The following is a 24321-nucleotide window of genomic DNA, read 5'->3' on the forward strand; positions in this document are numbered from 1 at the left end:
AAAAGTTACAATTTTTTGCATCTTTTAGCCCTAATTAGTCATTTATAGATATCCTTCACTATATTACTTATTATAGATACCTTTTATATTTTTATACAATATATTTCATGTATTTAAGCAGTTGTATTCATTAATACAACCAAAAAAATAGGCGTAAAAATGGGAACTCCAGCTAATGGGTATATGTATTTATCTGTATTCAAGCTGAATACAAATAAAATACAGTAACATTTTTGCGCAAATTCTGGGAAGTTAAACTTGTTAAAAACGGAAGGAAATAAATTCACATGATAGTCTCCTAATTTAACTCAAAGAAATAATACGAGTACACATTAATCTGCTCAAAGAAAGCAGAATAATCTTCTCCCTTTTTTCGTGAAAAGAAGCACAAAAACAGAGCAAACACTTACAGAATTGCATATTTCATAGCAAATCAGTTTTGAATACATATAAATACAACTACAAACACTTACAGAAGACTAAATACAGTAACAAGGCTAAATACATATTAAAAACTAGATACAACACACATGACATATAAAATAAGTAAGGTGAATACATATGAATACATTTAAAAACTTACTAGAAAATTGAACAGTTACAAACAAAAATACAGTTGAATACATTGCATATTTCACAATGTAAAAGAGAGAGAGAACGTGTTTAGGAGTTATATGGTGATTATGTGAGAGAAAATACTAAAAAGGAGAGAGAGAAATATTATTTAGCATATATGGTGCCTTAAATGTAGGATGTAACTATAATTAGATATTTTGCTATAAAGGATAAAAGATATTTATAGGATGTAATATTTTAAAATGGTATTTATTTAAGATAAATAGGGTACTAAGGTTTTGTATAGGGTGTAAAATTTTCTATTTGTTTCTATTTCCCAAAAGAGATTGGATTCGGATATAATTTTTTTTTTGGCTTCCAAATTCATTCGGGTTTCAGAGCACAATAATTTGGAAATAAATAGTTTGAAGGACTAAACACGTTTTAATTCGGAATAGGCTAATACTATGAAAATACTACTAATACACGTTTCCAATATTGAGTGAAATTACGAGACATTCTCTTTTTATCTTTTTCTGAACAGTTTGCACGACTCTTATGCACCATGATTATAGCTCCCTGCTACTCCTCCGGTCCACTTTAACTACTTCCTCGGTTTCGGTTTATGTAAACCTATTTTCTTTTTGATCCGTTCAAAAAAAAATGACCTCTTTCTTAATTTGAAAATAATTTAGCTTAAACTTACAATTTTATCCTTAATAAGAAGCTTTATAACCACACAAATACTCTAGGCCTCTTTGACTTGTTTAGGACCACAAATTCCAAAAGTCTTCATTTTTTCTTAAACTTCGTGTCCAGTCAAATAGGTTCATATAAATTGGAACGGAGGGAGTAATTTTTTGGTTTTTTTATACATATTAAAGAATTCACCTTTTAGCATTAATTAACAATAAAATTGATCATATTAACCTTAAAAGACCTAGAATACAACCTTTATTCTCCGTGGGGTTTAGGGTTCTGAAAAGTCTTGTTCCTTTTTTTAAAAATTTTTGGTACAATAACCATGTGAAAATAATAGTTTATTGTGTAAATCTGTGACTTTTTATGGTTATGTTGGGTGTTAGTTGGTCCCGATTTAGCCTCTTACTTTTATGATTTTTTTTTATTGTTTTCTTTTGTCATTGTCGATAGCTGATGTGGTCCATTTGTGTTTGTTTATCCCTTTTTTTGCATGTACTTCTATCAAGGATAATTGATAACGTGGATATTGTTTTCAACTACGGGAGTCATTGGGCTACTTCACATCAGTTACTTTATAATGGTTCTCTCGTGGATAAATGAAATGATTTTAATCCAAATTTGTTGTCTGTTAGAGACATTATTGAAGAGTTAATCAATTTAGGGGTAATGAAGTTAATAATGACGATGTAATTAGGGCACTTCAGCTTCTCATTTCTTCTCAATTCAAGGTTATAGATTTCTTTGTCGTTGATAGGTATGACCTTGAGCTTACTGTAATTGCTTTAAATATCATAGAACATATTGAAAATTATGATACAACATAGGTCGGAAGAGAGACATTCAGAACACCCAAGTAGAAGTTGCTACTGAGGGTGAAGAAAATGATGTTTTGTTTCAGTTTCCTGCATCTGACTATAGTGAATATAATTCTGAGGAACTTGAAATATTTAACCAAGAGAGGAGGAAAAATCTAGGTACGAAATTAGAAAATTATATGGATCTATACATAGGTATGACCTTTAAGGATATACATGAAGCAAGAGAGGTCGTCGATTTCTATTTTGTTGCTAATAAGAAAAGCTTTGATAGTTAAAAGCGACACAACTAGATCCAGGTATACATGTCAGGATGACTGCCCATTTGTTTGTCTTATCTCCATAGATGGGAGTAGTCATGGATCTAAAATCAAGACCTTACACCCAAACCACACCTATGATGATGCTTTTGTGAACAAGAGAGCTGATGTTTCTACATTGGCTCATTACTTTAAAAACAAAATTCAAAACAACCCAAAATTTAAGGTGAATGAGATGAAAGGGGAACTAGAGGATGATTACATGTTAAATGTCTCCAAATGAAAGTTGAAGAGGGCTAAAAGATTGGCTTTGCAAAAACTAGAGAGCAACTTTGTTGATGATTACAAGAAGCTTGGAGCATATTCCCAAGAAATTAGAGAAAGCAATTCTGGTAGTGATGTTGTCATAAACATATCAAAAGAGGCATTGTTGGCAAAAAAAAGAAGATTTCTTAGAATGTACATATGTTTTTATGCCTTGAAGTAAGGTTGGAAAAATGGTTTGAGGCCATTTATTGGGTTAGATGGGACTTTGTTGAAAGGGACGGCTAGAGGTCAATTGTTGGTTGCCATTGGTCAAGATTCTATGAACCAATTTTATCTATTAGCTTGTAGTTGATAAAGAAAATAGCATGATATGGACCTGGTTTATGGAGATGATGCAGAGGTCTTTGGATCTAAAAGATGGCACTTGAGTGACATTTATTTTTGATATGCAGAAGGGTAATGTTTATTACAACATTCTGAATTTCAATTGTTCTTCTCTTTTTATGAATTTCTCTAATTTGTGTTATCTTGTTCTTTGATATCATAGGGGTTGCTAGATGCAGTGAAGACAATACTGCCTGATGCATATCACATATATTGCATGAGACATATTGAAGCAAATTGGTGTAAAAATGGAGAAGTGGTGAAATGAAATGGTGTGCCAGAAGTAGTTATAAGAAATAATTTGTTGATCAATTGTCAAAATTGAGAGATTTGTCTATGTATGATGCAGAGGATGTATTGCACTATACACCAACTTCTTGGTGCAGAACTTACCTTAATACACAGTGTAAGAACATGATGGTAGACAATAATTTCATTGAGTCATTCAATGCTTGGATACTGGAGGCAAGAAGCAAGCCTATCATCAAAATGCTGGAAGAAATTAGGGTAAAAGTAATGGAATTATTGGTTGCTAATGAAGCTAAATTGAGCAGTTGGACTGTTGATTACAATCCACAAAGCATGAAATTCTATAGTGATTAAATAGAAATTGCTCAGGGTTGTAAGGTAGTTTTGATAGTAATAATGGATATGATGTGTCAGAAGGTGATGATAGACAAGCAGTCAATCTCCAGCAAAAGAGATGTACTTGTAGGCTTTGGGACTTGTCTGGTATTCCTTATCCTTATACAATTAGAGCTTTGATGTACAAGAAGGATGCTCCTCTAACAGAAATAAATTGGTGGTATTGTAATAATGCTTGCTTGCTAACATATCAACATAAGATGAAGTCTATAAAGAGTTCAAAGTTTTGGAAAATTACTCCTGCATAAGCCATGGAACCACCTGATCTTATCAAGTCTATTGGCAGGCCCAAGGTTAAAAGAAATAGGAAACCTAATGAGGTAAGAAAAAGAAAGGGAATATGGACTATTTCAAGGAAGGGGGGTCAGATTACTTGTAGCAAATGTGTTGAAACTAACCACAATGCAAGAGCATGTGACAAGGTAAAGCTTTTCATAATTATTATCTGCTTTTAGTTAGATTATTGTAATTGACATATAATTTTGGTATGGCAAGACCCTGATGTTGGAATGTGTTCACAAGTGATGAAAGAGCAACATACAGTCAAACTTTTGATGAATACCAGGAAAAAGAGTCTGATGCATTTCAAAGTGAAGAAGAACACCAAGATGCCACACAACAATCCCAGCAATCAGTGTTTTCCAGCCAAGGTAGAACATAGCAGTCTGTTGCCTATGGTCCTGAGGTTGGGAATGAAGAAAACCCCTCATTGATGCCAATGATTATTTTGGAGACACAAACAAGGCTACAAAACAGAATGATTAGGCAGAGCACAATTGAGACAAAGAGGATTCAGTTCAAGGGATATCACTGGTACACCAATGCCAAACTTGCCTTACTCACCAAAGAAGGTCACTTGGAAAGGAAAGGCAGCTATGACATCCAACCAGTTGCAAACTGAGGCGACGAAAAAAAACTGAAGATGATAGGAAGGAAGGGAAGAAGAGCACCAGCTAATTCTGAAATTTCTATTTAAGTGAATTTAGTAGTTAAATGGTTGTTTTGTGGATGTTTAACTTTATGGAAGTTCTTTTTTCTTAACTACCAGGTGATTGATTACATCTTCTTCTTTTTATGTCATTGGTTAAGCACATGATAGTTAAGAACAATTATGTTTTAGTAATGGTGAATTAGCATATCTAACTTTGAATGGTGTGATCTTATTTGGTAAAGGCTTGTTTGAATGTGATTGCACTTTTTATTAGCATATGAAGTTTTTTGAATGTGATAAAGTGATTACTTGCATTTTCACTCATGTTGGTGCAAAGACATGTGTAGACATGTGATTTTTGACCTTCCCCAAAAATTTTATATTTTTAGCATGTAAATATTTAATTTAGGCCTAATATAGCTATTTCAACTCATTTTAACTCTTTTATTTTATTTTCTTACAAGAAAAATAAAAATTACAAACAAGTATTTTAGTTTATGTACTTTTCATAAAAAAATAATTTTAAAAATAGTACCTTATTTTTATATTTATATAATTTCGAAAACACAAAAATAGTTTATATTTAGTTTAATTAATTAGGATTAGTTTTGGTATTGTGCAATATTTCTATCTTATTTTAAAATGCATTATGTAGTATTTCAGATTATGAAAAAATAAAAAAATATATATATTGCATCTGCATTTTGGATTTTATTTTACATTTTTAGATTAATTAAGTAAGTTGTTGTTGAAAAAATAGAAAAAGATCATAGAAAAATAGTCATGTTACATTTTACTCTTTAATTTTTAAATTTTGAAAATTTTCTTTTAATTTAGTTTTTAATTAGTTGTAATAATTATTAGGGTTAATTAATTTAATTTTCTAAGATAATTTGGGGATAGAAATTAATTTAGGTTTTATTTAAAAAAAAATAAAAAAAGAGTCTTACCTAACTAATTAGGAAGCTTCTATATTGGTAGGGTAAAAATAACACTAATGAAAATTAAATAATAACACTAACTAGTGGATAATTAAAGAAGTTAAAAGTATAATTTGTAATGGAAGATGCACTAATTTGATGTCTATTTAGAGATTAGAGAGCTGGAGAAAGAAGGATGGGGAAGTTCAAAAGATAGAGAGGAAAAAAAGATGGCTTCTTCTTAACGGAGACAAGGGGTATACACTCGATATACAGTCAGTATACATTCTATATACACTAGAGATACTCTCGATATACACTAGATATACACAGACAGCCAACGAAAAGAGGGTTTTCTTCCTCCTAAAAATTCTACGTCTAGAGCTTAACATCCACCATGAAAGAGCCATGAGAGCTCATCTTCTCCACCTGAAAAACACCCCATAAAATGCCCCAAATAGTCCACTTCCAAAACTGTTCCGGCGAGTTTCGAGGTCGTCGAAGAACGTAATTCTGAGGTTTCCGGTTCGAGGTCTCGATTTTGCTTGCGGTTCCTGTTTGACTTTGCCGCTATTGTTTTGTTTGAATTTGGAAGATAAAGTCAGCTCCTATTTTCTAGCACTTTGATAGTACTACTGTATCAGTGTTGATCTTCTCAGCTAGTTTGGTTATTGTCGATTTTGCATCCCTGTATTTGTTTGACGTAAAATATTTTATTATCTGTGGTTAGTTGGAAACGTAAGTTTAAGTTGAAGGCCTTTTGATTTATTTGAAGGTTGCTGAAGAAGTACATGATTTCCCTTTGAATTTAAAACTCATTATTTAGAAAGTAAACATCAAAAGCTATGGAAATTGTTAGCTAAAGTTGAAAAGTATTGCTATTTATATCATTGTGTCCTTTAGATGTGTTTTAACGATGTGTTGTATGTAGTTGTCAAATTAGTGCCTTTATTTATTATATTAGCGGCTAACTTTAAAGATGCCTGAATGATGTGTTGTATCGTATATCTACTTGTGAAATGGCCATGTTTCATGTTATTAAATCCTATGAATATTCTCACGATATTTTGTCAATAAAGAATTTAATACCTTTTGATCTCTTCTATTTTGGTTTCACCTGAACCTATGTCAAACAATTTTGATATGCTTGTTTTCTGCACATACTGGAGCAAATGTTTACTTTAGCAGTAATGTACCGCAGATGTATCCACAATAGTTCTCCTATTGAAAATGGTTTTCCACAATATATTTTGTTCATAATCCATAGCCCGCATATAACTAATTTTAATCCTTTAGAAATCGAGGCGTGCCATTAGTTGAATTTTCCATGGCCCTCGCAAATTTGAAAGTGCGTAGTTGCTTTAGGCGCATTATTTTAATAATTTATCTTCCTAAACTCGGGTGCGCATTTATGTGACCCAAATCTAAATCTCAACAATATTGGATAAAATACGTCACGGACCGCGGGTGCATTTATGTGACGGGGTTCAAGACGTGTTTTAGATGACGTTGAATTTTTCTTAAAAAATTAAATAAAGAAAAGCGGTTTAAGTTAAAATTTGCACATAGGTTTAAACATGTACTAAAATCAGATAATAGGCCAATTATAATAGTTGAGCGACCGTGCTAGAATCATGGAACTCGGGAATGCCTAACACCTTCTCCCAGGTTAACAGAATTCCTTACCCGGATTTCTGTGTTCGCAGACTGTAATACAGAGTCAATCTTTTCCTCGATTCGGGATTTGAACCGGTGACTTGGGACACCATTAATTATCCCAGGTGGCGACTCTGAATTTTAATTAAAATAATCCCGTTTCGATTGTCACTTAAATTGGAAAAAACTTCCTTTATTATACCCTCCTCGGGGTGTAGGTGAAAAAGGAGGTGTGACAACATGTAAGATAAGTTTATCAAAGGAAACATTGCTACTAGATTCATTTCAACGTCACACTATACGTGTAAAGAAAAATAACTTCAAGTTATTCAAAACATTACAACTAAATTCCTAATATAAGTTCAAAATGTTTCAACTTCAAGTAGTTCAAAAGATTACAACTTCAAGTAATTCAAATGAATAAAACAAAATTCCCAACATAAGTTTTGCCTAAGTTCGAAACATTATACTTACAACACAATATCTCCATTTTTATTATATTATCCAACTTGAGATTAAACCAACAAAGCAACACCATGACATTCTAATGACAATCTATTTCTTGAACACTTTATCCTTCAAATTTTGAATCAATCTAACATCAACTGCCAACGAATTCTCAAGATCTGCAACTTTCTTCTTCAAAGCATCATTTTCTTTTGCCTTCTCTATTCCTTCAGCCACAAAATTTTGAAGATCGACCATCCTTCGCAAACGTTCTTTTCATATCGAAGACTATCTTTTTCCTTCTTTAACTTGCAGATCAGTTCTGCAATTCTAGGAGGAAGTCGTCATCCTCCCATGCCCAATAAGAATATTTTTTCTCCTGTCCAAATATCTCAAAGAATTAATTCGAAATCTCTATTTAACCGTAAACTAATCTCATTCCACAAAAAATTAAAATTGCTAATAATTTAACTTACATCCGGCATTGAACACTTGAAAAATCGTCTCCCAACTGTAAGCACGTGATTTTTGCCCAATATGAGAATTACTCCCAAAAATTCAAAAATAAAATAATTTTCCTTGGTGTGCAATTTTGTGATATTTTAAATAATTATTTGTATTTGTCTGTGCATGTTTATTTGCTAAATTAATAAAAAATACAAAAATATGTCGCATTTTGTATGTAGAATTTAATTCTATAATTTGTTAGTAATTAAGTTTGTTTACAAAAAAAATAAAAATTTACAAAAATAGGCATCGTTTGCATTTTTAGCATTTAATGTCCAAATATACAATTTTATGCTTAATTATTACTTAATTGTGCGTTAATTGTTATTGGAAGTTAATTTGCGCTTTTATAACTTAATTTAGTTCTTAATAATAATTTAAGTATTTTTATAATTTAGTTTTAGAGAAATAAAAAGAAGAAAAGAGAGCGAAAATATAAAGAAAGTCGGAATTGGGCCTCTTCTTCGATTTCAAGCCACAGGCCCAAAAAATGGCCCAATCTTCCCAAACGACCCAGTCCATTTCAAACCGGGTCAACCCGGTCCATAACCCAACACCCCCTATCTTGCATTTCAAAAAAAAAAAAACAAAGCAAAACAAAACAAAACAAAAAAAAGAAAAGGAAGAAAACCCTAAAAAATCCCTCTCTCTCATCCGCCCCCCCCCCTTTCTCTTTCTCTCTTTTCTTCTTCTTCTTCAAGCATCCAAACACCCCATCCATGGCTGCCCTTCCCCCACCTCTTCTACTTCACATACACACACACAACTACGGCAACACAACACACACACACCCGTCGCCCGTGTTTCTTCTTCTTCTTCAAGATCGCGAGTGTTTCTTCTTCTTCAAGTTCACGTTGATCGTTGCTTCTTCTTCTTCCTCACTTCATGATGCTGCGTGACTGCTTCGTCCAGCATCTACTGCTGCTCACGTTTTGCGTTGCTGCTGCCCCGTCCGGCATCGCTTCCACGGTTGTCTGCTACCTCTCCTTCAAGCTCTTCGTTTGTCCGTTCGTGATCGTCTTCGGCGTCAAATGATTTTGGTGCGATATTTGTTTCCGGGCAGATTTGTTTCCGTTCAAGTTCGTCATTGTTTCGATCCGGTTAGTGGGTTTTTGAGTTTCATTTTTTGCCCGTAATTTGTTTGATATTTTTCGGATCCAAAATCGATAAATGATTCAATTCTTGTTTTGTTTGTTCATCATTGAAATAATTTTTTTTTAGTTTGTTTATATGTTTGGTTGGTTTAATTTTCAGATTCAAATGAAAATTTAATTAATTGATTTTCAGTTTATTTCATGTTAATTTAATTTTTGCAAAAAAGGAATTGTTAGTTTAGGTTTAATATTGTTAGATTTAGTTTAAATCGCTTGAATCCGTTGTTTGTTTAATATAGATTTCATTCATGATCATGTATCTTTGTTATATTTTTTTGTTGGATTTAATTAAGAAAGATTAATTGATTATTTGAAGATTAGTGATTTGAATATGTTTATTTGTTTTGTTTAAGTTCAATTCGAAATTTGAATAAAGTTTGTTATTGTGGTTGAATCTTTTCATTCATGTTCATACTTTGTTTGATTGATCTTGAATCCGAAATTTGTATAGTTTGATTTTCTTATTTCTTGTTTATCATTTGTGATTATTTCTTGAATTGGTCTCATAATCTTGTTTAAAGTTTAATATAAGAATTGTTTGTTGTAATGTTGTTAGAGTTGATGTTAAGTTCAATATTATTGAATTTAAGAATCTAAATATACTTGTTTGATTGTTGTTGTTGTTTAAATCCGAAAAATAGGTTTGTTGTTGCTAAAAATATTGTTCAATCAAATTTTAGTTGTTCTTGGTTGTTCAATTTGTGTTCATGAGATTTGTTGTTGAAATGTTGTTAAAATCATGTTCATGTGATATTGTTGTTATGATGTTCATCCGTGTTCATATTGTTGTTTGAACATTGTTAGAAATTGATCATATTGTCTATATTTTGGTTAAGTTTGATTAATTGATGTGTTATAGCTGATGGGTAGTTTGGTAAATTTGTAATACGTTCAGGGGTAGTTTGGTAATTTCAGTAAGGTCGGAAGGGGTAGTTTAGGAATTGTACATTTTGTAATTGTTTATTTGAAGCATGGGGGACAAAATGAAATGGGGTGGCTTGTGATATGATTATTTAATATAAAGGGGGGACAAGATTTAATTTAAAGGGGAATCTTGCATTATTTTAAATGAAGCATGGGGGACAAAATGAAATGGGGTGGTGTGATATGTTTATTTAATGTAATGGGAATGAGTGGGAAGATAATGGGTTGAGTAGAGAAAAAGTATTGATTTTAATTAATTGAAAGGTTTATGAGATGAGTTATATATGTGAAGTCTTGAAATCAAAAAAAGATATACAGAGAGATAGAGAAAAAATACAGAGATACGAGAGAGAGAAACAAATCTGAAAATAAGAGAGAGAAAAGGGCTGAACATTTAAGAGATAGAAAATTCCGAAAAATATTTAAGCTTTCAAAATAAAAAAAAAAACTAAAAAAATATTCTGCTTTCTTTTGTTGTTTGAAATCAGAATTAATTGTTGTTTCATCAAAGCTGGAAGATTTTGTTTTTTTTTTGGATTACTACTCCACTGGTTTGTTACTGTTGCTGGGCTATTGTTGCTGTGTTGTACTGATTTTACTGCTGCTGCTGATTCTCATATTCATTTTCTTTTGCTTCCAATATCAGGTACACAACTGAAAAGCTGGTTATTGTAATCCGAAATATGAAGCATGAATACATATGAAGAATGAAAATTTGAAGTTTTAATTTCGTTTTTTTTCTTTGTTTCTTTTGTTGATTGTATTTAAGCTATTTCATGAATTACTAAATAATAGCTGGAATAAGAAAATAATATCATAAGTTAGTCTGTAATAAATCAGTTCGGCAAAACAGGTTAATTCACTAGCTATGAAGGCTTCAAGATTGTAGGTTGATCATGAACAAGTAGCTAAATTTAGTTAAAACATGAATTTAAATTAAACATCGTAAATTAGGCATTAAGGCATGACTTGAGCTTAAGCAAGATTAGAAGAACGTTTAAGTCTAATAAACTTTCTAATAAGCTTTAGTAATTATGGTTAAATCTAGTTTCAAATGATTGTGAATAATTAATCTCAATAATATTTTTTTTAAAAAAATAATAATAACAATGCTGAGTTTTAATCTAGCTACATTTGTTTATTTTGAATATTAGTTGTTGAATTTTTATTTTATTTTAAATTTCGAAATTAAGAGTAATTTTTTTTCATCAATATTTGTATTAACCAAGCAATTAGCATGTCATGTTTTCTTAAAATTATAAAAGCTAGTAATTAATTAGGATTTTTCTTTCTTTATTTTAGAGACTAATTTTTATAGAAAAAATGTAGTCGCTTTAAGATTTGTCCATTTAAAATAAATGAGATGAGCCTCGCTTAATGAAATGTATAGATTTCGGGGCCCTCAATAAATGTACAGTTAATTGCTTAGAATTAGGGAGGAGCCGTTTTAGCAAATTTCACGGCCCTACCCAAAATAATGACACGCTAGTCGCTCTAGGCGCGTATTTAATAATGTTATTTCCTTAAATACGGGTGTGCATTTATGTAACCCAAATCTAAATCTCAACGGAGTCGAAATGTGTCGATAACCATGGGTGCAATTGATTGCGACGTGATTTGAAATATGTTTTCACAATGTTGCAATTTTTCGTAAAATAATAACAATAAATAAAAAGAATAATAAAAGCGGCTAAGGGATAAAATTTGCACATAAGTTTATAATACGTATTATATTAGATAATCAAGCCGAATATAACAGTTAAGCGACCGTGCTAGAACCACGGAACTCGGGAATGCCTAACACCTTCTCCCGGGTTAACAGAATTCCTTATCCGGATTTCTGGTGCGCAGACTGTAATACAGAGTCATTCTTTTCCTCGATTCAGGATTAAAATAGGTGACTTGGGACACCCTAAATCTCCCAAGTGGCGACTCTGAAATAAAGAAATAAATCCCGTTTCGACTGTCCTTTAATTGGAAAAAACTCATGTACCCCCGCGAGGGCGGAAAAAGGAGGTGTGACACCAACATTCAACGGAGTCCAAGCAACAAAATAGCTAGCAACATTTTCACAGTAACAATTTCTCCTCAACCTAGTTGAGACACTAGAACACTCAGAATTTTTCTTTACGGGTGGAGATGTTGAAGATGACAGAAAAATTACCCTAAACCTAAACTTATTTCGAAGTTTATGAGATAGTCAGAAAAATTGAGTTGAGATTAACAAAATAGAAGAAGAAGAAGAAGAAGAAGAAGAAGAAGAAGAAGAAGAAGAAGAAGAAGAAGAAGAAGAAGGAGAAGAAGAAGAAGAGGAGAAAGAGGCAATGAGAAGTAAATAAAAGAGGGGTGGGGTTGGTAAAAAAGGTGGGAGGTTGGTAAGAATTGGTTAAAATTAATTGAGAGTTATTAATGGTGGCAGGAGACTAAACTAAGGCTTCGTTGGCCAAAAAGGGCAATAATACCATGATTGAGAAACGACAGGGACACAGATGGGCCATATATTTAACGGAGGGTAGTTGTGCACATGGTCGAAGAGTACAAGGGCGGTTTAGGCCCTTTTCGTTGGAAATATAACAAACTACTCCTAGGCTCTTTACTCCAAGGGCAACTTTGGAAAGAAGAAGTTAATTCCTTCTTGGTATCTGAAAAAATAAAATATTGTAAACCACAAAAAAAGGCCAAAAAATCACTTAAAGTGGACCGAGGGAGTACATTGGAGCCTCATAGATTGGCACTGTGTTATTAACATCAATTGTTACTTTCAGGATAAGAATAATGCTATACGAGGGTAATGAATTAACTCCAAGTGTTGCAAAGTTTTAGTGTTGTGTTTTCCTACTATATCTATTAAGATTTTTCATGATGAGCAAAAATGTGCTAACGATATCATTCATTATTGTTTACCTTGAAAATACGAGTAACAATTAAATTTGATTAGTGGTTTTAAAGATATGTGATTTAGTTCAATGCTAATTAATAATCAAGAAATATGAAGTAGAAATGAAAGATAGAAGTGAATCAAACCAATGTTACTCAGCAATAGTGACCTCAAGCTTAGTGACCTCGAGGTTGGCTTAGAACAATAAGAACAATTAAACAAGAAAAGTAAAGCAAGAGCAGTAGAGCTAGCGAATAATTCTGATGAACAGTAGGCAAAAAGTAGAGACTATATTCTTTTCTCAATGATTAGATAATCTCTACAAGTCCCCTTTATATAATAAGGGAACCCTAAATAAGGTATATTTCTATTTATAGTAAGGAATATCCTTGATACAGCTGTCTAACCGCCTAGTAAGGAATCGTACAATCCCATTCCTAGATTTGCGCTATGATCTTGGGGACACGGCGGGAATCTAGCTCATTCTGTTACAAATCCATAACGTTACTATTTCGGGGTCGAGCATACTTGGCTCCGATGCTCCTCGAGCACTTAGGTCTTCGAACCTCTTATTCTATCTTCGAGCCCGAGCTTGGTCTATATCAAAATTTTGTCCTCGATGTGACTTCTCGTACCTTCAAAATTGGAGGCATATGATTTTGACCGTATACATCGGACTCGCTCTTAGTCTATTTCGATATCGCTCTTGAAGTGACCCTCGAGCTCACGAAATCGGTTAGCCCGATTTATACCGTATACAGATAGTCCCTGCATTTCTTAGAGTATAATGATAAGAAACTAATTGAGTCCTTGATCTTTATCCCGATTTGCCATGATATCATTATCGTGACGTAAGCGACTTAGGAAACGAAAGCTTGGACCTTTATCAAGGAAAACTCCGAGAACTTTTAACGAGTCCGACGGAAGGTTTCGAGGGCGAAGACACTTCTGCCGATGGGGATCGTGCTGCTTAGGTTTCATGCTCTTAATAATTTTTTGCTTTTGAGGTTGATCGGCCCTTACGAGGAACTCTTGATTGTGACCTATAACTATTGTAAAAGTGTTTATACAAAGCATTTTTCCTTCCATGGCTTCTGAATCTGTTACTCTTTTATATGGGTAAAAGTGCCTTATCATAAAATTCCTTTTGAATATCCAAAGTTTGAGATGGTAATGACCGATAATAAGTTCTGCCCTCGAACGTTTCTGATCAATGGTCCCCGAATGACCATTCAAACTTGAGTTTGAGTAGCTCTTAGGCTCAACAGTTGATGACGTAAGGTAACCCTTGGGCTCGATAGTTGAGTGAGTGCTCGCTCGAACTTGAAATGAAAATAGCCCTTAGGCCTTATGGACAAGCTTGAGATGAGGTGGCCCTTGGGCTTGAAATATAGTCCCCGAGTGAGAATTTTCTAGAACTCGGGTAGCCCTTGGGCTTAGTAGTCGAGTGAGTACTTGCTCGAACTCGAAATGCAGTTAGCCCATAGGCTTTATGGATAGTCCTCGAGTGAGAATTCTCTCGAACTCGGGTAGCCCTTGGGCTTAGTAGTCGAGTGAGTACTTGCTCGAACTCAAAATGAAGATAGCCCATAGGCTTTATAGATAGTCCCTGAGTGAGAATTTTCTCAAACTCCCCTTCGGCTTAGTAGTCGAGTGAGGATTTGCTCGAACTCGAAGCCCTTAGGCTTTTTTATATTGGCCCTTAGGCTCTTTTAGATCGGACCTTAGGCTCTTTAAGTTGGGCCAGTTTGGCCTCTAAGACGACTATAATTTTTCCCTCTTTTCGGCTAAAAAACTTAGTGAAAATATCTTTATGCCTTAGCATGTGTTTTTTGTACCCGTTGGGTTTTCCAGGGTTTAATCGATCAGAACCCATTCATGTTAATACCTCTTAAGGATTTTTCAAAGGTTGATGTTATCGAAGCCTTTAAATTATTCGAGGGCTGATTTCATCGAAGCCCTTTTTAATTTTGCTAAGGGTAGCCGAGTTTAACCGATTTTTTGAAGTATTTGAAGGCTTTTAATTTATGGTGGAAGTCGGACGTCTACGAGCCGCATTATTTCGGTCATAGCCTTTTACATGACCGTAGTCTTTAATATGGCCATAACCTTTCAATATGGTCGTAGCCTTCGGGTATGTCTCTTGGACTTGTTTCCCGATAGCCTTTCGAACTTGTCCGAAAGGTTAGTCCCCGAGTATGATGGTCTTGGCCCGTATATTGGGAGGTGCCTCTTTGAGGTCTTATGATTTCGAACTGGGATAGCTCGAGTAGGTAGTCCCTGAGTGTTCGAAGTATGCTTGCACTTGGGTTAAGATAACCCGTGGGCTTTTATGATCGAGTGAGGATTTGCTTGAATTCAAAGTAAAATTAGCCCTTAGGCTTCGTAGATAGTCCCCGAATGAGAGTTTGCTCAAACTCAGGTTAAGATAGCCCTTGGGCTTTTGTATTTGTTACGGATTTTGGATGTCCCCGATCCGTGTTAACTTGGCCATAGACTTTTTAGTTCGAAACTTGCCCTTTAGGCTTACCTTCCATTTTACTTCAAGCTTGACCAAAGAGTCAGTCCCCGGGTAGGGTGACCGTAGCCCGTAAAATTGAGGATCACCTTTAAGGTCTTATGGTCTCGAAATGTTGGCAGTTTGAACTTCTGTTGTGATCGACCCTTTAGCCTGTTTACATAATAAATCAAGAGTATAGAAAAATTTTCTAGAAGCATGAGATAGCCGCAAGGAATGATACTTCTCTCAATAGACGATTATACATGTGTGCATGATTGATGTTAGGGCTCGAGTAACCTATATGGGCACGGCTCATCTGACCGTTTGACCCTTACAACATTTAATTATCGAGGCCCCGTTGTCATGAAGTAACTTCCTTGAAATAAAGCGGACCTTCGAGGGTAATGCCTCCAAGATCTCGAGGCATATTTAAGGGAACCTCAAATACCGTTGAACTGCCCTAAGTCATCACGAACAATGATTTTCTCGTTAAAAACCTTGTCGGAAAAACCCATTTGGGACAAAAATCGGTACATGGAAAAAAGAGTGCAATGCGTGCTTTAAGATTCAAAGCTTCGTGCCGATCCTTGTCGATAGCCTGTAAGTGTTAGTCGAAAAATACAGAGAATCGGAATGGGGTCATACCTTTATTCGGATTTTGGATATTTAATGTGATCTTCCTTGGCATCAGGCCCTCGTGAATTTTGACCTCGACCATTTCTCCTCTCATTTTGTGTGAAGCTTCGCCTATACCTGCTGCCTCTATGGTCTCCGTTGTACGGTTGATATTGATCTCTATTCGACCTCAACTTTCGATCGACGTCTCCTTTGATCCTACCCATAGGCCTACTAGGATAAACGGACCCTGAAGGAGTCCCCAATTGATCATCTTCGACTCTGTTCTTCGACTGGTACCGATTATGTACGTCGGCCCAAGTGACAGCCGGGTACTCGAGCAAACTTTGCTTCAACTGATGTGAAACTATAGAACTCTGAGTGTTGAGACCTTGAGTGAAAGCTTGAACGGCCCAGTCATCGGTGACAGGAGGCAAATCCATTCTCTCTGCTTGGAACCGAGATACGAAATCCCTGAGCATCTCGTTTTCTTTCTCCCTTATCTTGAAAAGGTCTGACTTCCTCATTGCAATTTTAATGGCTTCGACGTGTGCTTTTACAAAAGAATCTGCAAGCATAGCAAACGAATCAATAGAATTAGGGGGTAAATTATGATACCATATCAAGGCACCCTTGGATAGAGTCTCCTTGAACTTCTTCAGCAGTACGGATTCAATTTTGTCGTCTTCCAAGTCGTTTCCTTTGACGGCGTACGTATACGAGGTGATGTTTTCATTCGGATCGGTCATCCCATTATACTTGGGAATCTCGGGCATATGGAACTTCTTGGGAATTGGCTTCAGAGCCGCACTAGGTGAAGGGTCTTTGCACGAACTATTTAGGATCTAGTCCTTCTAAGGTCGGGGGTGCCCCCGGTATTTGATCAATGCGGGAGTTATAAGTCTCCACTTTTTTGTCATTATCCTCGATCTTCTTCTCCCCGGACTTGACTTTCTTGGTGGGTTCCTCGAGCATCCTCATAATCGTAGGGTCAGTCCCTGAGCCATCTCTGTTTGATTTCTCTAGTGCTGATTCAGCACGTCGAGTGTTTCTCGGTTCTGCTATACTCGGAGTTTTATTCTGACTCTGGAGTTGGGTGATGGCAATCTGTTGAGCTTGCAGCATCTCGAATATCACTTGGAGGCTGATTCCCCCATCTCCTATTCCTTGTGTCCCTTAGTCACCATATCTGACTTCCCTACGTACACTTCTTCCGGGGTTTATCGGTGGTACACCGACTCCTAGATTATTGTTTTCCCTATGAAATCCAAGACCTTCGTTGTCATGAACATGTGCGTTCTGTGTGCTAAACATGTCTCAACCTGATAATCAAAAGATCTTGACAAGAAAAAGTGTAAAAGCAACGTGTGTAATGAGAATCAGTAAAGAAATAATCACTATTATCTTTAGCCTCACGGTAGGTGCCAAACTGTTTACCTCGAAAATACGAGTAACAATTAAATTTGATTAGTGGTTTTAAAGATATGTGATTTAGTTCAATGCTAATTAATAATCAAGAAATATGAAGTAGAAATGAAAGATAGAAATGAATCAAACCAATGTTACTCAGCAGTAGTGACCTCGAGCTTAGTGACCTCGAGGTGGGCTTAGAACAATAAGAACAATTAAACAAGAAAAGTAAAGTAAGAGCAGTAGAGCTAGCGAATAATTCTGATGAACAATAGACAAAAAGTAGAGATTATATTCTTTTCTCAATGATTAGATAATCTCTACAAATGATTGTGGTCTCCTTTATATAATAGGGGAACCCTAAATAAAGTATATTTCTATTTATAGTAAGGAATATCCTTGATACAGCTGTCTAACCGCCTAGTAAGGAATCGTACAATCCCATTCCGAGATTTGCGCTATGATCTTGGGGACGCGGCGGGAATCTAGCACATTCTGTTACAAATCCATAACGGTACTATTTCGGGGTCAAGCATACTTGTCTCCGATGCTCCTCGAGCACTTAGGTCTTCGAACCTCTTATTCTACCTTCGAGCCCTAGCTTGGTCTATATCCATGGGCGGATGCACGTGGAGCCATATGAGTGCTCTAGCGCCCATTGCTTTTGGTGCGGAAGCACTGTTTTATGTAAACAATTAGTATTAAATTAACAAATAATTTTAGTAAGCACCCAGGAACAAAATAAACAGGTGGGTGCTTTGGTTAGAAAGTGCACTTGAGAGATCTCTAGATGGAACAGTCGCAGAATCGAATCCCTGAAAATATTTTTTCCATTTTGATATTAATAATCCCATTAGTACTTGTATTCCTCTTTTAATTTTATTTGCTTCATTTTAATTTTTCTTCTTTCTCTTTTTGTTTTCTTCCCCAATATCGTGGCCCATTCGGCTCCAAAAATGAATTGTCTTTTTCATATTTTTCTTTTCTTTTTAAGTGCCTTTGCTTTTTTTAATTTCTTTTCCCCAAACCCCATCTAACCTAAGCTGACGAAACTCCATTTTTTGCGATTGTAGAAGGAAATTGGTAATATGGTTTAAACTTTTTTGTAATTAATTAAAAATATTCAATTTATGTTCAATCTAAAGCTAATAGTTTTGCACTGAAGGATAATTCTGAAAATAAACGTAAAATAAGCAAAAGATGATATTTGTTTGCTTATTGTGTATTTTAAAAATGAAAATCGCAAGGGATAACCGTCAATAAATTAAATCTTTTAACTATAATATTAATTTTAGTATATTTGTTAAATATTTTTACCATCGTGGGATAAGACGTAGTTGTGCACTTATATGTTGTGACCGTAACCAGAGGCGGATCCATGATTTAAACTCTATGGGTTTAACTGTTAAGGATTTTAGCACTAAACCCATTATATATATTTTTAAAGTTACGGGTTCATATCCACTATTTTTGCAATTTTATTGAATACATATAAATTTTTACTCTACGTAAAAAGTTATGGGTTCAATTGAACCTGTCGGTAGAACACTACATCCACCTATGACCGTAACAACTGTAGATAAAGAGGCGGAGCACCCACGACTACAAGATCCTGGATCCGCCACTGTCTATATCAAACTTTTGTCCTCGATGCGACTTCTCGAGCCTTCAAAATTGGAGGCATATGATTTTGACCGTATACATCGGGCTCGCTCTTAGTTTATTTCAATCTCGCTCTTGAAGTGACCCTCGAGCTCACAAGACCGAGTAGCCCCGATTTCTACATTACACAATTATTTAGTACTACATGAAAAGGTGTATATTTTGAATCAGTTGAAGCTGCTTAATTTCATAATTTGCCTTCTTGGTTCATTTTATTTTGAACTCCCTATTTTATCTGAGGAGCATCTCAAGCCATTAAGTTTCTGGTTCAACAACTCGAATCGGACAAGCGAATGTTGTGTCCATTTGGTACAACTCAAATTTACCTTTGCCTCTGAAATTTGTACAACAACAAAAAACTCAGTGTAATCCCACAAGTGGGGTCTAGGGAAGTAATGTGTCCGCAGACCTTATCCGTACCTCGTAGAGGTAGAAAAGCTGTTCCGATAAACCCTCGGCTCAAGGTGAAATGAAAAAGGCAACGCCTCTGAAATTTGTTTGTTAGGGAATATATGGAGATTATCCACATGACTCTCTTTCTTTCCTGGACTCGCGAACAACTTCTGGAATTCTGAGATGATAATTCACTGGCTTGGCATTCAAATTACAGATAGAATATATGTGTTGCAAACCTTCTCCTCACATTTTCAGTGAAATAGGAGCTGTAATGTTGGAGAAGGTGGATAATAAATATTTCGACTCAAATGAATCATTTGAAGTGTACATACAACAACTCAAGAATTAATTGAATATGCTTCGAACTTTACAAGGGCACTTGTTCTGCTAAGTTTTTTGTGCAACTTTTAGGCCGGTGGGTGCTGTGGAAGTGTGGCTCCTTTGGGATTGTCAGAGGCCTTCTTCCACGAGATAACATTCTGGAAGGCGTCAAGGTTTTAGCTCGGGACATGGCTGTAGCACCATTTTCATGAAGCTTCCCTACCTTCTTTGGTTTAGAAATATCAGCTGATGCTTCTTGTATTACAGTGAGTTTCTGATCTTGTCTCAAACATGATGCCATGGGAGATTTAGCATTTCTTAAGTTGGCTGTTTTTATTTGTGTAGCATGAGATCTCTCTGGTGTTATACTTGATTTCCTCAATCTCACTTTCCCGTCCGAAGACTTATGGCTTTTTATCCCACTATCCTTCTGCAAATTACAAGATATGACATGGTTCAGAAATATCCTACCTCTCTAGCCAATTGATTCTGGCAAAAACGAAAAAATTAAGAAAACCTCAAGATACATGACACTTACAGATAAATCATTTCGCAAGTCCTTTGAATCTCTATCATTGCCTTCAGGATTATCTTCTGTGCATCTGTTTTCGTTGTCAGAATATTCTACATTACCCTAAATAGGATGAACAACATATTCAAGAGAAGATTTAATTACCACGGTGACAGAAATCAAAAATAAGATGGTTTCCCTAAGTTGCAGCAATAAAAAGATCAACTGAATATGACTTACCTGTTTTTTCCTCTGTAGGTCAGCTTCCCTAAGAATTCCCCTTTCCTGAAAATCAATTACTCTGTCATAAGCATTTAATATAGGAATACTTACTATTAAAATCCAGTAAAGTAGAGGGTAGAATGCCTACATCAGTTCTTAGTCTGAAAGGTTTAGGATTAGTAGGTTTTGGCTTCTTGGACTTCCCTGAGGCACCAGCATTTGTGGAAAGCAAACCTTCTTTTAGATTCTTGGCCGCTGGTTGGGCATTCTATACACATCAATCATATTACGGCAGTGGTCAATACCAATGCATTCATAGAAATAATCTCACTTGAAGGCTGCAGAGCTATAAGAGAAGAAAATACCTTCTTGATGACTTTTTGCATCTTCTGCACGCCAAGAATATTTTCCCCAGCCTGGTCTACATTGTTGGTGAGATTTCTGCAGTCAAATTTGACACACGTAAGCACCAACGTTACAAATGATTTGTAAAAAATAGATACTCTGCTAGATTTTGTATTAAAACATGTAAGATAAGCAATATGGTTTCACACCTGTTCTCATCTGGAACTGAAACATTCTCTTTTGACACACGTAAGCACCAACGTTACAAATGATTTGTAAAAAATAGATACTCTGCGAGATTTGTATTAAAACATGTAAGATAAGCAATATGGTTCCACACCTGTTCTCATCTGGAACTGAAACATTCTCTTTGTCATCACTGTCCATGCATTCACTACCATGATGTCCTGCCCCTTCTGAAGTCTGAAAACAAATAGAGTGGTCCGTCTTATTTGGTTCAGTCCCCAAATTTCCTTTTGTGCCATTTTCAATATTGCCACCACAATGATCCTCTCCACTTGTTGCTTGACTTTTTGGAAGATCATTTCCCACCAAAGCTCTCTGATCAGTATCACAGCTCAATTTATCTGTCATGTCCACTTCATGGTTTTTTGAAGCAGTAACATGCTCTTCGTTACTGTCTCTTGATGTTAAATCAACTTCTGACTTACTGCATTCATTTTCTGCCTTTTCCTTGGAGTGGCACTTCTTTTCTAATTTAGCTTGGTTCTGAATGCTAGTTGAGTGTACTGGTCTGGCTTTGCGTAGTACTCGAGTTTGAGACTTTCCAGTACTCTTCGACGCCTTGCTTTTGTCCTTCTGAGAGTTTCCGTTCCTCAAAGCATCTCCCGGATTACATTTGATATCCTTGGATTTTTCAGAATAACCCAATACACGCTTCTTTTGATCTGATATCTCTAGCTTCTTGATTCCTTGACATATTTTAGTTAAAGGAGTTCTCAGTTCCACCGATTTCTTTAAACTGATGGCTTTCTTTGGGGAGTGGAAGACCAAAGCCTTTGCTATGGTCCTACTCTTTGGAACAGCAAGGGCTGCAGGTTTTGGATTTTGGACACTACGAAAGGAATTCGGATTTGGAAGGCATTTTTTGTTCCTTGGGGTAGTAAGATACTTAGCAGCAACTTGCTTTCCTTTGATTTTTGGAGTAGAAGTGGGCTTTGATGGATGACTAATCTTCTCTTTGTCTTCAATCAATTTATGAGAAATGTTTGAAACAACAGCTAACTTTGAGAGTCTAGACTTGGAAGATTTTGCTGGCACTGTGAGCGGACATTTTATGTTCTTCCTGAAACACAAAAATTAAAATTATGTCAACTGTCAAATAGGGAAACAATGAGATTAATTTAACTTTAGTACTATTATTTGGTCTATTATACCCTGTAGCACGTCTGCTTAGTGCTTTCTGAAGTCTTACATTAGGACTTCTAGCAGCCATTACCTAGAGTATAAAGAAGACAGCACTGCATTTAGAATTTAAGTACAACATCAATAAGGTCATTAGTCATTTACAGAAGGAAAATTGCATATAAGGAACTTACTCGAAGAACAAAATCCTTGTCGATTTTCTCATGATCCATTTCTTCTTCATGTTTTTGGTCGCAGCCTGAAAACAGAAAAGAAGTCATACTTTTGGAGTTTGGACTACTAAAAATTTCTAGAAATTGCTAACTAGCATCCCTCATCCAACAACTAATACATTACAGAAATCAGTTAACTCTCACCCCAACTTAACTATATATAGATATGCACGCATATATCTTAAGTACTCACTTATTCGCATAAGAGATCGTATGTGTGGGCAGTGGTGCTAGTCTGAATCAACTAACTTAAAATCCAAGATGGCTGCTCTCTACCTCCACTGACTTGTACAATAATATGTGTAGATCACATCAATGGTGCATGTGGGCAACAGAAGTAACTCTCAATCTCATAGGGCAAATATACAATTAAAGCTAGGGGTTCAGAAACCCAGTACCTTTATAGAGGGTTCAGACCCTCTATAAAGTTCAAATTCTTGATCCGCCACAATCTTGACTAGTTAGAGCATCACAAATTCCTAATTACATCTGACTTTCGCAGGTAAAACTAGACCTAGGTTAAAGACATCATAAGGCAGAGTACAAAAATTCAGATTAGATTTTATGTTGCACGGACTCTCCAAAATACGTCGGATTCTCTAAAAATATATACCTTTTTTGGAGAATCCGACGCGCACCCTGCGATATTTCCGGAGAGTCTGAGCAACATAGATTACATTATCAATCGCAGTCAAAATTTGGACAAGATTCAGAGCTACTGATATCTAAGAAACTATGAAGCTCAATTATAGCAGCTAATCGTAAAATGCAAAAATAAGAAAAGCTTCATAAATAGAAACAGAGAGAGTTCAATTAAGGACCAAACATTTAATTTAAGCAAGGAAAATAGCGGATAAAAGAAAAGGAAACTTAACATACCAACACGGAGGCAGAACCAGTAACGATCGTCGGGGCGATAGTGGTCGGGAGTGGTGAAGTCGACGAACTTTGGGGCTTCAATTCTCTCGTAAAAGACTTCATCATCTTCCCATTCTTTGTCTTCTCCTCCTTTCTCTATCTCCATCTCGGGCTCGATTTCGGGCTGCTGCTTCTCTTCTGCCATTTTTTTTTTCGCACAAAGATTGGAGCGTCTACACAGTAAGGGTATGAGAGAGAGAGAGAAGGCAAGAAACAATCTGGCGTTTGTTGATGTTTTCTATGACAAGCGGCGAAGGCGGACTGAGTTTTAAACAACTGACATGTCTGTAAGTAGCCGTTACAAGTGGCATATTGGGAATTTAAACCACATCCAGGGCAACCTATGTAATTTCACTCAACTTTCCAATACAAGAATATAACTAAACGTAGGATTTACGTTATCTACATACTACTACAGTTTATTGTAATTTAACTAGTTATAGTATGTTATTGCTCTATTTTTCAGATTATTACTGTATCAAATTTATTATGGAGGGTTAGCTATTACCGTAGGTAAATTTTATCTGATAGTATAATCAGAGGTGGATGCAATGTGGTAGCTACGAGTTCAATTGAAAAATTCATTAAAATTTCTAAAATTAATAGATTTGAACCCATAACTTTAAAAATATAATGGGTTCAATGTTAAAAATTTTAAAAGTTGAACCCATAGAGTTTAATTTCTGGATCCGCTTCTGAGTATAATTACATTATTGAGAAAACGACTTTAATTGAAAGAAAGAAATGCTTATTATCTTCCTTCAAACTGATTAATTCA

General features: G+C 35.3%; 1 protein-coding gene across 3 annotated transcripts; it reads right to left on the reverse strand.

The window, feature by feature from the left end:
• Nucleotides 1-19796: 19796 nt before the first annotated feature.
• On the reverse strand, nt 19797-23789 carry LOC107771949 (uncharacterized). Of its 3 annotated transcripts, XM_016591419.2 has the most exons (9): nt 23505-23789; nt 22587-22651; nt 22425-22486; nt 21368-22333; nt 21048-21123; nt 20831-20950; nt 20701-20745; nt 20488-20583; nt 19797-20379 (listed from the first exon to the last, which is right to left on the reverse strand). In XM_016591419.2, exons 1-9 carry the CDS (start codon nt 23686-23688, stop codon nt 19996-19998), a joined length of 1998 nt encoding a protein of 665 aa, XP_016446905.1. In that variant the 5' UTR covers nt 23689-23789; the 3' UTR covers nt 19797-19995. The 3 variants fall into 3 exon arrangements, with proteins under 3 accessions (XP_016446905.1, XP_075074101.1, XP_075074102.1); XM_075218000.1 differs by lacking the exon at nt 22425-22486 and having other exon boundaries at nt 23505-23785; XM_075218001.1 differs by lacking the exon at nt 23505-23789 and having other exon boundaries at nt 22425-22508; nt 22587-22644.
• Between the last annotated feature and the right edge of the window lie 532 nt (nt 23790-24321).

Source organism: Nicotiana tabacum, chromosome 7 (genome assembly GCF_000715075.1).
Source record: "Nicotiana tabacum cultivar K326 chromosome 7, ASM71507v2, whole genome shotgun sequence".
Classification (NCBI taxonomy): domain Eukaryota; kingdom Viridiplantae; phylum Streptophyta; class Magnoliopsida; order Solanales; family Solanaceae; genus Nicotiana; species Nicotiana tabacum.